The sequence below is a fragment of the Olea europaea genome, chromosome 12 (assembly GCF_002742605.1).
Source record: "Olea europaea var. sylvestris chromosome 12, O_europaea_v1, whole genome shotgun sequence".
Taxonomy (NCBI): domain Eukaryota; kingdom Viridiplantae; phylum Streptophyta; class Magnoliopsida; order Lamiales; family Oleaceae; genus Olea; species Olea europaea.
This window is the reverse complement of record NC_036248.1, coordinates 28,360,584-28,375,435: the sequence shown is the minus strand read 5'-3', so window position 1 is coordinate 28,375,435 and position 14,852 is coordinate 28,360,584. Positions and strand designations below refer to the sequence as shown.

General features: G+C 34.3%; 2 protein-coding genes across 6 annotated transcripts in view; one reads left to right on the top strand and one right to left on the bottom strand.

Moving 5' to 3' along the window:
• LOC111406308 (coilin) overlaps positions 1 to 5,882 on the top strand; it is a 7,815-nt gene extending 1,933 nt beyond the window's left edge. For 2 of the 3 annotated variants that reach the window (XM_023035693.1, XM_023035692.1), the window contains exons 5-16: positions 1,324 to 1,393; positions 1,950 to 2,048; positions 2,125 to 2,190; positions 2,281 to 2,346; positions 2,422 to 2,683; positions 3,140 to 3,204; positions 4,075 to 4,257; positions 4,692 to 4,763; positions 4,855 to 5,004; positions 5,101 to 5,263; positions 5,364 to 5,411; positions 5,490 to 5,882. In XM_023035693.1, coding sequence (XP_022891461.1) covers positions 1,324 to 1,393; positions 1,950 to 2,048; positions 2,125 to 2,190; positions 2,281 to 2,346; positions 2,422 to 2,683; positions 3,140 to 3,204; positions 4,075 to 4,257; positions 4,692 to 4,763; positions 4,855 to 5,004; positions 5,101 to 5,263; positions 5,364 to 5,411; positions 5,490 to 5,671 — 1,426 coding nt within the window. In that variant the 3' untranslated portion in view covers positions 5,672 to 5,882. The remainder of the gene's footprint in view (positions 1 to 1,323; positions 1,394 to 1,949; positions 2,049 to 2,124; positions 2,191 to 2,280; positions 2,347 to 2,421; positions 2,684 to 3,139; positions 3,205 to 4,074; positions 4,258 to 4,691; positions 4,764 to 4,854; positions 5,005 to 5,100; positions 5,264 to 5,363; positions 5,412 to 5,489) is intronic. The other variant, XM_023035694.1, reaches the window with a different exon arrangement.
• Positions 5,883 to 6,782: 900 nt separating this feature from the next.
• Positions 6,783 to 10,122, bottom strand: LOC111406307 (protein-tyrosine-phosphatase MKP1-like). Of its 3 annotated transcripts, none has more exons than XM_023035690.1 (2): positions 10,046 to 10,122; positions 6,783 to 9,531 (listed from the first exon to the last, which is right to left on the bottom strand). In XM_023035690.1, the coding sequence occupies exon 2, from the start codon at positions 9,508 to 9,510 to the stop codon at positions 7,411 to 7,413; it is 2,100 nt and encodes a 699-aa protein (XP_022891458.1). In that variant the 5' UTR covers positions 9,511 to 9,531; positions 10,046 to 10,122; the 3' UTR covers positions 6,783 to 7,410. The 3 variants fall into 3 exon arrangements, with proteins under 3 accessions (XP_022891458.1, XP_022891457.1, XP_022891456.1); XM_023035689.1 differs by having other exon boundaries at positions 10,025 to 10,121; XM_023035688.1 differs by having other exon boundaries at positions 9,941 to 10,115.
• Positions 10,123 to 14,852: the final 4,730 nt, after the last annotated feature.

The following is a 14,852-nucleotide window of genomic DNA, read 5'->3' as shown; positions in this document are numbered from 1 at the left end:
TTTTTTTTCCCCCTTTTTTTTTTTTTTTTTTTTTTTTTTTTTTTTTTTATTTAAAATATCAAAAGTCCTAATCATTTTGGCATGGAACATATTCTCTGTTGGAAAGCAACTTTTGATGAAGTAACTCCTTAAAATTCTGAGTTTGGGTGGCAACGGCCTTAACTCTGTCAACCCTAAGAGCATCTCCAACAGTGCTCATTTTGAAGAACTTTAGGATTAATAGAAAGCGAGACATTTTATACAATTCCAACACCACTCTGTATATTTATTCTATATTTTACACTTTTTTTTTTCCATAAACAATTATGACTCAACTTATTTAGCATTTTTTCTAGCTAGCTTCCCTATATATTATTTTTCATTTCCCCTGTATTTCTCTGTCCACTTGTAGCAGTAGGTAGGAACGCTAATTAGTTTCAGGGTTTGCCTTTAGTTGTGTTTCAAAGAGGCTGCTATAATGCAAAGATAAGTGTTCCTTTATAAATCAAAGAGGTACATACGAAGTTGTGAAATAGTAAAAGTAAGTATTAAATATATTGTACGGAAAGTGGGAATTTGGCGCTCTACCTTTTGAGAGTCATTTCCACACTTTATTTTTATTTTTTTCAAGTAAGGAGAGTTTGTTAGACTCCTAGAATGAGGATTGACTATCAAAAATGAAGACAACGGGACTAATAAAGATCCTCTCGGAGATTTTCATGATGGATATTGAAGCCTTGCTGCTTATGTAGACCACTGTTCTTATCCATGAGAGAACCTAAAACTAGGATTGATTTGAGATCGAACTCTTTTCTCTTGCTACTAAAACAACTGTAGCATTGAGCTTGTTGGTTGGACTTTGTCCTTTCAAGGGTGCCTCTTTCCCACCCAACAAATAATTTTGACAATAGAAATATTAGAAAATATTAGATGTTCATATATATACTCCAAAATACATTCATATGTACATAGATGCACAAATATATGTATATTGGGACATTATTTCGCGAGATAGCAAGGAGAGGATGACATTTATTTCGAGATGAAGAGAGTATTGGATTTTCTTTTTGATAGGAAGTTTTTCAGAAGGGCCTTGTAATAATTCCCTATACCTTTTTCTTCTCCAAGGTTGTTTCAATACAACATTGGGTCCATCTTTATCATTTTTACTATTAATCCTCAGAACTGCAGTTTGAGAGAAAGGATTCAATGAAATCTTACCTGTAAATTAAGCAGGTTTTGGTAGTCATCTTATTGTTATGCAAAATTAGTTTACACATCTTTTCGTATGTATTGTCTTGTTTAGTAGGCTTCTGAACTTTCTTATGCCTCTGATATCTGTAGGAGTCAGATGCATCTGGAGAATGGACAAGAGATTGAGGGAGCGGACCTTGCACCAGAGAAACCTAAAAAGGTCTAACTTTACTAGTTTTTCCAATTGTTACTACATTTTGTGTAACATATATTGGTCTTGCGTGTTGTAGACTGTGTTTTTACATATTTTTTTGTTACTGCTGTTTTTATTGCCTAGCAAGCCAAGTACCGAAAAGGGGCAGCCTTTTCTATTACAATATATGACCTGTTTTCATTATTGTGAGATTTTGAAGAGTTTGATATGTTAAAATTGATATCAAAACTGCATCAGTTTGGGAGTTTGTATTAATTAAGAAATTAGTATTTTTCATGAAACATTTGTACCACTTTGATCAGCGCGTACTTCTATTATTCTTCTATTTTATTCTAATGGCCCATTTTTGATCAGCTTCGAAATCTGAGATGCTCTGAAAATTTAAATTTATGTTGTAGAAGTCGAGGTTTCCAAGGATGGCTTACAGTGGTATCATTATATGCTGTTGAATATTATCAATTAGGCGTAACGTGTTCTGCTGCTGCTATATTAGCTTTTTGTCTTGCTCTCTTTTCCAAGGGTTGAACTAGTGTTTTAATAGGTGTTGCCTACATATTTGCAGATTACAAGAAGTACTAAACGAACCTATGCTCGGAGGAAATGGAAAAAGGAAATGAAAAAAATTCAGAAGGAAAATGAAGCTTGTGAATTGGAGGGGCTTGTAAGTTATCAGATCATGCAAATAAAGAATCCCTCAATCCCAGTTGTGTTGGAAACTGACTACCTCAATTTTGCAGCAAAATAGGAAAAAAGGCCGAGGTAAAGCTAAAAGAAATGAGGTGGATTGTCAATCAAAGGGACAGGTGAGTGATCATATTTTTCAAATAGCTGTCATTTTGTTGATTCCATGTACATCTGATATTAGTGCAGAACTAACTACCTCAAATCTACAGCGAAGTTGGAGAAAGGACCGAGCTGAAACTGAAAGAAATGAGGTGGATGACCAACCAAAGGGGCTGGTAAGTTTTCCTAAGAACATTTCTTTAATCAATTCGGGGGATAATTAATTTTTATGTGAAACCTGAAATATGTAGCTACATTGGAAGCAATTGTCTGGAAGTAACACATCTAAAACATACGAAAATTGTCAACACCAAACTCAAACAATTGATTTACACGAACATCCACATCAAAATGGAAAAGTACATGAAGAGCCAATTCAAAATGGTGAAGTGCACGAACAGCCAAATCAAAAGAGCAATACATCTGAATGGTCAACTAAGCTTGGTGAGGAGGCTGAAGTTGTTCCCATTGTAGTAAGGCCAGGACACATTCGCTTTGAACCTTTGGAGAAAGGTCCAAACTCTCTCTCTCTCTCTCTCTCTCTCTCTCTTTGTGGTTTTCTATCTACTATCGTTATTGTTGAGAATCTTGTTTAAAGTGATTTTGATCACCGATTTATAGAGGTATAATCTACCCAAATTTGGCCAGTTGATCTGAATTTGAACAAGTCTCATTTGAGTTTCATATTTGGATTTGTTTGGTCCCCAATTTTTTAGATTCTGGACCCTTTACCTGTGTCCATGGATGAGCACAAAAAATTTCTTGAAAATCCCATTCAGGAAGAAGGCCATCTAGGTTCACTATTACAGAGTTTTATCAATTTCTTTTAAATAATCATCATTATAGAATGCTTTTACAATTTATGTTCTTGAATATCTTGTTTTTTACTCCCTTTGGCAATTGGTAAAAGATGCTCCCTCTTGTTCTCTTAACAATTTTATGATTATAGTGTGGCATATTATCTCACAGTTCAACATTTGAAATATTTTTGGGTTGATGCAGAGCATGCTGTGGAACAAAATCAATTACCAATGGTAAGCTTCATTGCATGCATTATGATGTTGGTTATGTTCAAAATGGCTGCATTCTTTGCAGTTATTTTGAAGAATTATTTTGATGAAGAGGATATATCAGCTTATGTTGATGAATAATCTTGCACTAACCTATATTTGGTTTAATTAAGATGCTGTTAGATACAGAAAGGAACTATTTAAAAATCACATCCCTTTAGAGAAGGGATGCATGCATGGTTTCTGAGATACTGAGAATACATCAAACTGATTCAATAACTGTCTCACCATTCATTTCTTGAATAATTGAGCTTTGGGATTAAAATAAAGTAAGCATAAATATATCCATCGTTTTTATATAATCTATTATATAGGGTGATTACAATCATACCCAAATTTGTGTAAAATGGAAGTGAAAACTCAGGTCATACGTTATTGTCGTGAAGCCTGTGCCGTTTTCTACCCATTGCATCTTTTAATTGCTTACTGACTGGCATTAATAAATATCAAACAAGCCATCAAGTTTATTAGTCTATGTTGATATCAGCAGTAAATAAATAATCACAATGCATATTTATTTGTACCATTTCTCTCTCTCTAGTATACTTTCTGAAGGAAAACAACTAAATAGTAACAAGCATGTTTAGCTAAGCTTGAAAAGTTCACTTTAAGTAAATATGGAAGTTTAATATATTTGAACGTGATTGGAGACGGAGTCACTTAAAAGTAACATTTACTTTTTAAGCTTAGCCAACACATACTTGGTGCAGAGGATGATCTCTTTTTTGAGCCTTACATCCTTTGTCTTCAATGCTTTTCAGTTTGTTGACATTTCTAATCCATATTAGTGCCATCAATCATTCTTCTAGATGAATATTGAGTTGTTTTCTTCAGGATCAGTGGAATGGAATTACCAGCAAGAAAAAGGGCCAGAAATGGGGAAGGGAGAAACATACATTCACCCCAAGAAATGATAACAAAGATTCTTTGTATGAAATATTGAGTAATGCAAAAGATAAACTATCAGATGAAGGAATTGACTTTGATAAGCTTCCACCCCTTGTTGATGTGCCTAAGGTAGATTTTTGTCTCTCTCTTCATACATTCATGATTTTCTATTATGAACCATTTTTGTTTCCTTTTATAATGAAAGTTGGTGGGAGAAGTGGGCTTTTTGTCTAGATCTTTTAGCAGCATACACGCCTTGAGACTTCCTAAGGTTATGCAAAGGCCAAAGAGCATGTTTGACTCCCTACATTCAACGAGCATGTTTTACTAAGCTTTAAAGTTAGTTTTGTGAAGTTAAGACTTACTCTAGAAGAGTAAAATTTGTTATTGTTGAAGGAGACTTTTGAAGTATTTGCAGAAAAGAAGCTTAAAATTAATTTCTAATTCTTTCGAAGCTTAGCCAAACAAACTTTCAGACAGCTTGTCTTGCTTCTGACACAAGTGCAACAGGAAACACTCGCCCCTTCCATATGTATCATTTGTGTTGTAATCATTTTTGGCAGGAAGGAGACTTAATTGCATATCGTATTCTGGAGTTATCTTCGTCCTGGACCCCCGAGCTTTCATCATATCGGGTATAGCTCCACTCTAATAGGATTTATTCTTCTAATTATAGCTTACAACTGGACAACAACAATAGCCTTCTTAACATATCTTTTGACATAGGTTGGAAAAGTATCCTGGGTCGATACTGAATCCCGTCAAACTATGCTGATGCCAGTCCCAGAATATCCTGTTGTTTCCAAGAAGTTAGATGAGGACGAATCTGCCACTCAACCCGATAACTCCCTATACAATGAAGACGGATCACTGGAGGCAAGTTGTGCACATTTTAACCATTCTTTAAAGTCTATGCATTTTCTTCCCCATATTGATAACAATCACCAAATATTTACCATCCACTCCATGCAGATTGATTTATCATCTCTTGTTGACATCCGCATCGTCAAAGGAGGCAACACAGGTCCGAGGAATACATCCCCTAGTTGTGAGAATGGTCCTTTAGGCAATGAAAATTCTGCAAAACCTGAGTTGCCTAGCAGTAATGATAAACAATTACGTGCTGCAGTCCCAGGTATATATCATTTTTAATGGCAATTCTTGAAAATAATTAAAGTCTGGTTTGGATCATTTATTTCATCTCCACTCATCCCCATTGTATTTGCTGTTTGTAGATCATGCAGAGTTACACGGTGGTAAACAAACACTTCCTCCCACTATAGGTGCCTATTATAGCTTCTCTAGTGCCTAAAATTCCTGGTTACGTTTTTGGATTTTGAAAATGTTATTTTTATTTGTAGACAACGGAGTAAATGCATGGGACGAAATAAGCGCGACCCTGGATGCCAAGAAGGCGCAACTATTGCAGGAAAATAGTTGCAGTAAAGAGAGTTCAGGCAAGAAATCATGGTCATATAAAGCTTTGAGAGGCAGTGCACTCGGTCCTACAATGGCTATTTTAAGATCAGAAAAGGGAATTTGAGTAAGAGAGAAGTTTTAAGCTTTTTCACATGCTTAACTTCCGGGTTCAATTTTTATGTAGTTTTTGTAGATCTTCTGGCATATGTAAAGAATGTTATGGGCTAAACATCTCCAGACTTGAAATTTCGATCTATCGAACAATTTTCCTTTCCCAGGAAGGATATGGGCTAAACATGTTAATTGTGCTTAATGTTAAGTAGCTGCTGTTATTTCCTTGCTCTTAAAATGGATTCATGAATACGATTATTATTGTTGGTAAGACAAAATGCCATAAAATAATGTTCTATATTTGTACTGAAAACCCTATACCTTGGGTGTTGAATCTGAGTGTACAGAAAATTAGATGAACAAGATGAAGAATAGTATACATTTCATTAATTCTGGGACTCTTGTATAGAGGCATGAATTGACTCTGTGGAGTCTGTGGATTCTGTTTATCCTTCCGAATCTTGATCCTAGTATACATTTCATTTATTCTGGGAATCTTTTGTTCTCGTAATTCCTATAACTTATTTTCTATAATGCTCTTAGTGTATGCTTCGTACGCAGTATTGTCTAGTCTATCTTGTGAAACGAGAAAAAAAGCAAGATGAATGAGCTGTTCCACACAACCTTTAACAAACTATAACTGCAATTCCATCCAAAAGCAAAATGCTCTAGGGGCTGAAACGGATCTTCATCACATTCTTTAACTATCTGCAGCATTGTTACAAGAATTTATCGTGTTGCAAAATTGAAACCATCATTTATGTAAAGATGAAATCATATTCCGAACAGAATTTAAGATTCATTTGGTAGCACTTCTATTTTTGCTTCTTGTAGAATATAATTTCCCTTAAAAACTCTTTTAACCAGACAAAATACTTTCAGAAAATAATTAACTTATTCTAAGGCAACTTTTTAGCCTTAGAAACAGTTTTCGACCATTCAGAATTCTGCCGAATGCGCCCTTCACAAGTTCTAAACACCCTTAGAAACAAGTCTTCGTACTGGATGTATGTACATATAGATAAGACAGAAGCATGCAACCAGGCGAACACACAAATATTCTTTACAAAGAAGACAATGCTTGTGGCAGCACGATATCTATTCATCTATCAATTATGCACGAGAAAAAGTGAAGCGTATGGTAAGTAATAATATAAATATACAGACGTTGACGCAACAAGAAAGCATAAATATTTGAACAACCGAAATTTGTTCAAGAATCTGATGCCTTTTATCTAACTGCTGCTAAACTAATTATCTTCCAAAAGTTTCACAATGATAAAAAATTTACAGTTCAATTCTAACAAAACTCATTATATATCCGAACATAAAAAGTAAAAGTAACTTCCAATAGATTGTCCCTAGTGTAAACATATGCAAGATATAAATGATATAGGGCCTGTTTGACAGTACTTTTGAAAAGTCAAAAGTTGCTTCTAAAACAAGAAAACTATTTTTCAACATGTCTGGATAATTCTTTGGAAGTGCATTGTTTGGCTACAAGAGTAACTTTCACAGGAAGCTCTTTAGAAGCAATAGCAGAAGTCCTGCCAAATGGGCCCATAGCATCCAAGTACCTGAATGGAAGTGTTTGAACTTAAACCATTCTCCGTAAGAAAAGCACGACCAACCATCTCCTGCTAGGCACGGCTATCTTCGCATCTTCTATGATTACTGATCAAACGACTAACGGAGCCCTTTCCACAGCTCATCGTGCCTTAAAAAATGTATAAAACACCAGCACTGTTTGCGTCAAAACTCAAAAGGATCATTGTCAGCAGCATAGCTGTGAGCACCATATGCTGGGTCTTCTCTATTTGTCTCCAAAGATCTCTCATGTTTAAAGTTATTGTATTCAATATCCTGCATAATTTCATCTTCTATGTAAAATGACAAGCTCATCGAATTGGTTGAAGCATGTGATGCCTCATCCACTGAAGGTAACATCATCCGAGGAGGAGGACTGCTTCCTCTGCGCTCCGCAAGGGAGGGTGACGTTCTAAACGAAAAACTTGCTGCTCTCAAAGCACGAGTTGCGGAAAATGCTTCTTCCGGCAGAGGGGAAGATCCTCGAAGAGGTAAACATGCACTTTCCTCTGAGGAACCGTTCTTAACAGGATCTTTGAACTCTAGTCCAGAAGGTGAAGGGTGAGCTGACAAATATGATAAGTCTGACCAGTTAGACGATGAGGGTGAAAAGGTAAATGAACTTGAATAATCTGAGGTTGAAGGTGAAAGTGATGGGGATGTTGATCTGGACTTCGGTTTACTCACAAGATAAGAACTAAAAGAATCCAATGAACTGAGCGAAGGTGATGGTGACAGTACAGTATCAGTAAGGGGAACCGAGTATTCCACTTTCTCCATTAGTGCAACAGGGCTTTCAGTTTTGTACGAAGCAAAGGAATCGGGTGAATTGCACTGAGGACTAGAAGGCAACAGAACTTCTTTACAAGTATCTATTATATCTGCTTCATCACTTGCTTGAGTCAAATTGCAATTCAATTTAGACGACGCAACAAGTTCTTTCATAACACCACTGGTCAACTTTCTTCTCAATCTGCTCCAACCATTTTCTCTAGCAGGTATGCATGTCTCGGATCCACTTCCCGATAAGGGAAAAGGTGGAACAATTCCACCGGATAGTGCTTTGTGAAAAATTCCAAAATCTTGATCATACTCAACAACTTTCCTTTGACAGATGGATGGACAAACTGCAAGCCCAACTCTGTCTGTTATCTCTCTGTCACAACCATCTGCTAACTGTTTTTTCAAGCCAAGAGCAGCCCAGAATTCAGATGTTTCTTCATCTTCGTTGACGGTTATAACTGGACCCCAGGCCTTTTCATAACGGATAACTTGAGATGCAGCTGACATCGCTTTATCCGACATCACTTTGAAGCAATTCTTCCCTATCCAGATGAATATTGCGGAAGGAACGTGAACAATGAAAGCTCCACGAGAATCAAGTCTTTCTGACCCGGGTTCACTCAACATTTTCGGAACAAGATGAAGGGGATCATATGGGGAATGAGGTGCCATTCGATACATACGAAGCACCGAAGATGGGCTTGGAGGCAAGGCGTGTACCCGCTTCTGGCACTGCAAAAGTTGACAGGCAAATCCCAAATTTGGGTTAGTTACTCCTCGTGCTGCTTTAACATGCTGGAATGCATCCTCAAAGCTCTGCCCCTCTTTCCACATAAGATAAGCAATAACCAAAGAGGACGACCGAGACACCCCTTGGAAACAGTGAACAAGGACTCGCCCACCTTGTTCTCTAACATCTTCAAAATAATCAAAAACATCATAGAAAATGCTCGTGATATCCTCAGATGGGCTATCCTGCAGCCAAAGTGTCTTGTAAACAAGGTCATTCTTGAAATATTCAGGGCAAACAAACCCAACACAGTTCAGCACATGGGTTATTTCATTCTTCCTTAAAATTTCACGATTCTTTGCAACAGCATCACTTCCTAAATATACGTGATCCAAAATTCTTGAGCACTCCTTATCAAAGAATGCAAGCTTATCTTTCTTGAACTCAAATTCTCTGGGAGGTTGTTTGGAATTTGAATTTCCACGAGGCGTCAATGATCCAAGCCGTGCACCAGGAGTAGTAGGGGGGTTCGCCCATATGCCAATATCATCTGAGCCAGCCCTCGGCCATTCCTCCCCGCTAGGTCTAGTAACCGAAAGAGGCTGAAGGGGCGGCAAACAAGCCCGAGCCTTGCTGTTCCATTGTGGCCTAGAATTCGTCTTTCTAGGTGATCCATCACTCCACGAAACCGACCGTGAGTATGTTTTCCAACTCCCTCTGACGGGCCTATCTTTATTCTCTTCCCCTAACATCTCAACAGTTAAACTTCAACTCTGTAAAAATCAATCAAACATATTTCAGGACTATTCTAAACATCGAAACTGAAATTTCCAAGATACCCATATTAGCATAAAAACTAAAAATGAAATCCAGGCACAAAATGATCAAATTTAACAAATTTCAGAGACACCCACATGAGGATTCTTCAAGGAAAGCCCTTATAAACAATCAATTTCATGACTAGTCTTCAAACATATATATAATAATAACTACCATTCAGAAAAATCTGCCTTTTGCCACCTAATAAACTTGACCATAAAGATTCTTAAAGAAGAGGAGAAATCAAACACAAATACGACCTAGTAAAACTCCTAACAAATTATTCCATTTCAGGGTACAAATTTTCAACATAAACAACCAGAGAACATAGAAAATTCAAGAATTTAAGATAGAGAAACTTACAGGAAATAATTTATTGGAGATTGGATTTTCGCAGCATACATTTTATTATTGCGACTACAGATTATACTAAATTAAAATACGTACGATCAGTTCCAAGACGAGTACCAATTCAAAGCGTCCTTCCAACGAACGAGCTGTGTATATATATGTGAATGTGTCTGTATCGTACGAGAGAGGAAAGTCTCGTTCCAAATAGTCATTAAAGTCCAAATGAAATTTTAAATCTTATTAAAAAGTTTATTTTCGAGTAGTCATTAAAGTCCAAATGAAGTTTTAAATGTTATTAAAGTATTTTTGCGATCAATTTAGTCTAGTAAAGTTACATAATGTAGCATAATTGATTAATCCTTTTAACATCGATACCAAACTTACCTGTTAAACCTCGAATTCATCTAATAATCGCTACATCCATATTGTAAAATTACATATTTTCAAAGTAAAATAGTAAGGGTCAATTTGATTGCACTAAATTCCATGAAAAATGTCACATATGAGGAATTTTTTTTACTTTGACTGTTTGTTACAAAAGTGGAAAAGAATTTCGAATTTCACTAAACAAATACTTAAAACATGTTTTTGACCAATTGAGTGGAAATCGAATTCGTATGATTTTGGTAATTTTTTTCTTTTTTCAACTTATATGAAATTGGTTTGTCTTTTCGACCTTCGCAATCAAATGGATCCTAAATGTTAAACCTCGAATTCATCTTACTCTATATTCATCATTAATAAAAAGTAAAAATATCTCAACAAAGATATAACGGAAGACCAAGTGAAAAGGAAGCGATCATTTGAAAGTTGTTAGTCCATGTTAACAACTCCTACGCCGAATATGAGTTAATTAGGTTAACATATCGATTAATTGGTGACTAAATGAGTCGTAAAAATATTTTAATGACAAGTTTGAAATATTTCTTAAACTTAAGTGACTTTAAGTGAAATTATTTATGTCTAGGGAGAGAGACTCATGTAAGCCAACAAAAAATGAAAACGACAAGGTGGCAGTTTTTGTTGACCGGGAACAAAATTGATCAAACATAGCACGTCATCATGGTATAATTTTTAATTATTTAAGGGATTATTCAATCTTGTTTTAACCCCCGCGCCCCCTTTTTTTAAATGCATTTTGTAATTGTTTTGTTATGATGGATAACGTGAATAAAAAATAAGGAAAAAATTTAAATTTATTTGTAATATTTTTTCTTGAAAAATATATAATTAAAATGAGATCAAATTACTATTGAAAAATATATTTTGATGAAGAAAAGGCTAATTCAATTTTTGCATGTTAATTGTTTTTTGAATGTTTGAATAAAGTGGCATGCAATGAGAAATTGATTTATAAATTAATTATTCTTAGGAATATGGTTGTCAATATTTTATTTGAGTTTTTGCAAAATTAGTTTGAAATTTTCAAACAAGATGAATCTTTGTTTATGTTCATGTATTTGATTTTACGAAAGAAACCCAGCTTGTTTTTCAAGATTTTATATATATATCACACCAAGGGAAAATCATTTTTTGAGAGAGAATAATTTTTTGGACGATTTCACAATTCAATTATATCAATACTACCTTACTTTTCATTTTTCGATACGTAATAAATACTATATAATTATTGTCGTATACGAAATTTGTGTTTTTAATTCTCAATTAATTAATATTCACATTAATCTAGATTCAATAAATTTTCACTTGATTAATCTTGAATTATATTAATCTAGAGCTATTATAGATGAATTTATTCATATTCATGTACCTAGAAATTTTAATGGATGTATAAATTTAAATATTATCAATTAATTTTTATATATCAAATGTAATATAAAAAGATTATTCATTTATAGTATTTCATCATTATAAAAAAAAAAAAATTGAATCATAAAAATTGAGTTTTAAGAGTACAACTTGATTACAATTTTCTTCTTTGAAATTTTTGTGCTAAATTTTCTTTTCTTTAATTTGTCTAAGACTAATTAAATCTTCCAACAAATTGATATCAAATATTACTTTTACATTATTTTTAAAGTATTTTAGAATAACGTGCAATGCACTTTCAACTTTGGCTAGTAATAGTAAAATTGACAAAATTAGTAAAGACATCATGTGTCACATTTTATGACTTTTGAAATTCAATGAATGCGAAAATTACATGTAAAAACAGAATCAAAACAATTGTATCTAAACCCTAGTTCTCATTCTCTAAAAAAAAAAAAAAAAGAAAAAAAAAGTGATTTTATTTCCTGGAATGTTAAGATCCTTGCCATGGACAAGTTTTAGAATGGGATATTTTAGATAATAAATTGCCAAATTAAAGTCTAACATTTTCATTGTATTATATAAGTTGTATAATAATTATACGATTTAATTGCATATCGAGTATGCAGCATTTGACAACATTATACACCATCACAATAAACAATACTATTTTTTGTCTATTATTATCTAATACTATGGATCAGAAGTAGGAGTGAAAAAGGGGGCCGAATCATGGTCTTTGCTCCACCGAACAATTGGACATCTTGGGTTCATTCTGAGAAAAAATATGAATTAAATCGAACATCCTTTCTTTCACGAGCCAGCTCTTTTTAGACTCATGGATAAACTTTTTTTTGACTTATTTTAAATTTCCTTAAAAAATGAGTCACGACTCGATCCATGACCCAAAGGGCCGCATCAAGCCTAATTTGTGGACACTAGCCTCAAGTGTCTAAGAGCCGAATCAACTCGGTTCAGCACTCTTATCATACCTAATCAAATGTGCCATAAAAGTTCGTTGTGAAGAATTAGAAGTAAGAATAAGCTTGGCCACCAAATTTGAATCTATGATCCTAATATTCTATTAATAGCCACCTCCCTTCTTTAGTAAGTAATAGGCCCATGTTTGAGCCACATTCTAAAAAAAAAAAATGTATTATTTATGTCAAATTAATGAAAAATGTGTGATTAAAAAAAAAAATTAGATTTGCGTGTAATATTATTTTAGTGAAAAATGTGTGGTTAAAATAATATCAAATTACTGTTGAAAAATGTATTTTTTTGAAAATAATGTGGCTCAAACAACCCCTAAGATTCTAAGGCTATGTTTGATAGCCACTTATTTTCTAGGAAAAATGGAAAACAAATTCCGACTTCTACTTTTGGCATGTTTGATTGACAATTTTTCAAGGAATTCGTTTTCCAACTTTGACCGCCAAGTCAGCATTTTCTAGTTTTTTCTTGAATTCGAATTCTCGCCATATTGGTGAGAATTAGTTTGCCGGGTTACTGTAGTTTTTTTTTTTTGGGAAAGGGAAAAAAATTTAAAAAATTTTTTAAAAAAATTTTTTTTTTTTTTTTTTGTGGCAATGGAAACAAATTCTAATAATTATTGTAAAAAATTATTTCTCTTTAACTAACAATTTTCATGTAGAACAAAGTCAAACGAACACTTAAAGATAGATGATTTTCTTGATTTTTTTTGGTTGACAATTGAAACAAATTTCATCACCAATACCAGTAAATTCTATCCCTTTAATCGACAATTTTCATGTAAAATAAAGTCAAACAAAAACTAAAAAATACTTTTATTTCAACATTTTCCACCTAGAAAATTATACCAATCAAACACAATAATTTATAATTCTCAAGAAAATAATTTCTATGCAATTTAATTCCTTGGAAATCGTTTTCAATTCAATTCAATTTCTTAGAATTTGTTTTCAATTCAATTCAATTCCATCTTTGTAATCAAACGGACCCTAATTTCTTTCCTTTCCTTAATTTTGTCAAGCGTCTTGAGGTATGACTTATCAAACGTGCCATGAAAATAGATAGAGAATATTTTTGTCTATTTTAATTTTTTTAATTTTATTTGTTTCTACGATATAATCGAGTCGAATCAAGCAAGGAGGGCCTAAAGAATAAAGCAAATTTTTTATTTTTGGAAATTACACTAGGGCAGGTTTCAAGATATCGTAGTTCAAAAATCAAGTATAAGATTTACTTATTCATAAATCAAGTTTTAATAATAATAACAATAATAATAATAATAAATCTACATATTCATCCAGCCCTACACCATTCATCTAAATTTTAATCTCAAACCTTAATTTATCTCTCCCTCACTTCTCTCTCTATTCTCACTCCCATGACGGTCCTCCCTAGTGACTTCTCTCCAACGTCGAACTAACAATCAATCATCCTCGGCTGCGAATGTTCGCAGCTGTGAATTTCGCGACAGCGTCGGCGGCTGCTGTGAACTTCTCAACAACGTCCGCTTGGGTGCTGGAGGTGACTAGATAGGTGGTAATGGGGAGAAAATGGTAGAAAGGGTGAGTAGATCAGTAGTGTTTGTGGTTTTGATATCGGATTTGGTGACCAAGATGGAATAAACACAACTTTTGTTGACTCCAAAAAATGTTGCAAACAGATGCCAGACCCACTCACGAACACGTGAGCGAAAGTCCAACACGCTAAGACAAGTAGACGGTCTTTAATGGACGAATCGAGGGCATGGGAGTAGCTCAATGACGCGGGACGAGAACGTACGGAATTCGGCGAGATGTTTGTTGATTGACTGTACAATAATTACCAATCGATGTTTGTAAACGTGTATCCAAATTTGTATAAACTTGTTTGTACTGCAAGATAATAAGAAAAAGAGAGTTGAGTAAAGTATGGTTTCTTATATTGATTCTTGCATTAGCCTTTGTATGGGGGAGTATTTATAGTGTCACAAGTTAGATCGTGACCTTTGGTTCGGGGTACATGTGACCTCATCCGGTTAATTTATATGTCAAATTGTAGGCATCAGTCGCACCTAGGCTGCTATACATTTATTGATTGGTAGAGCCTCCTTTACTAGTGACAAGACTTAACATTACACTCATGATAAACGTCCTATCAATCATTCAAGTAAGATCTTTGTGCA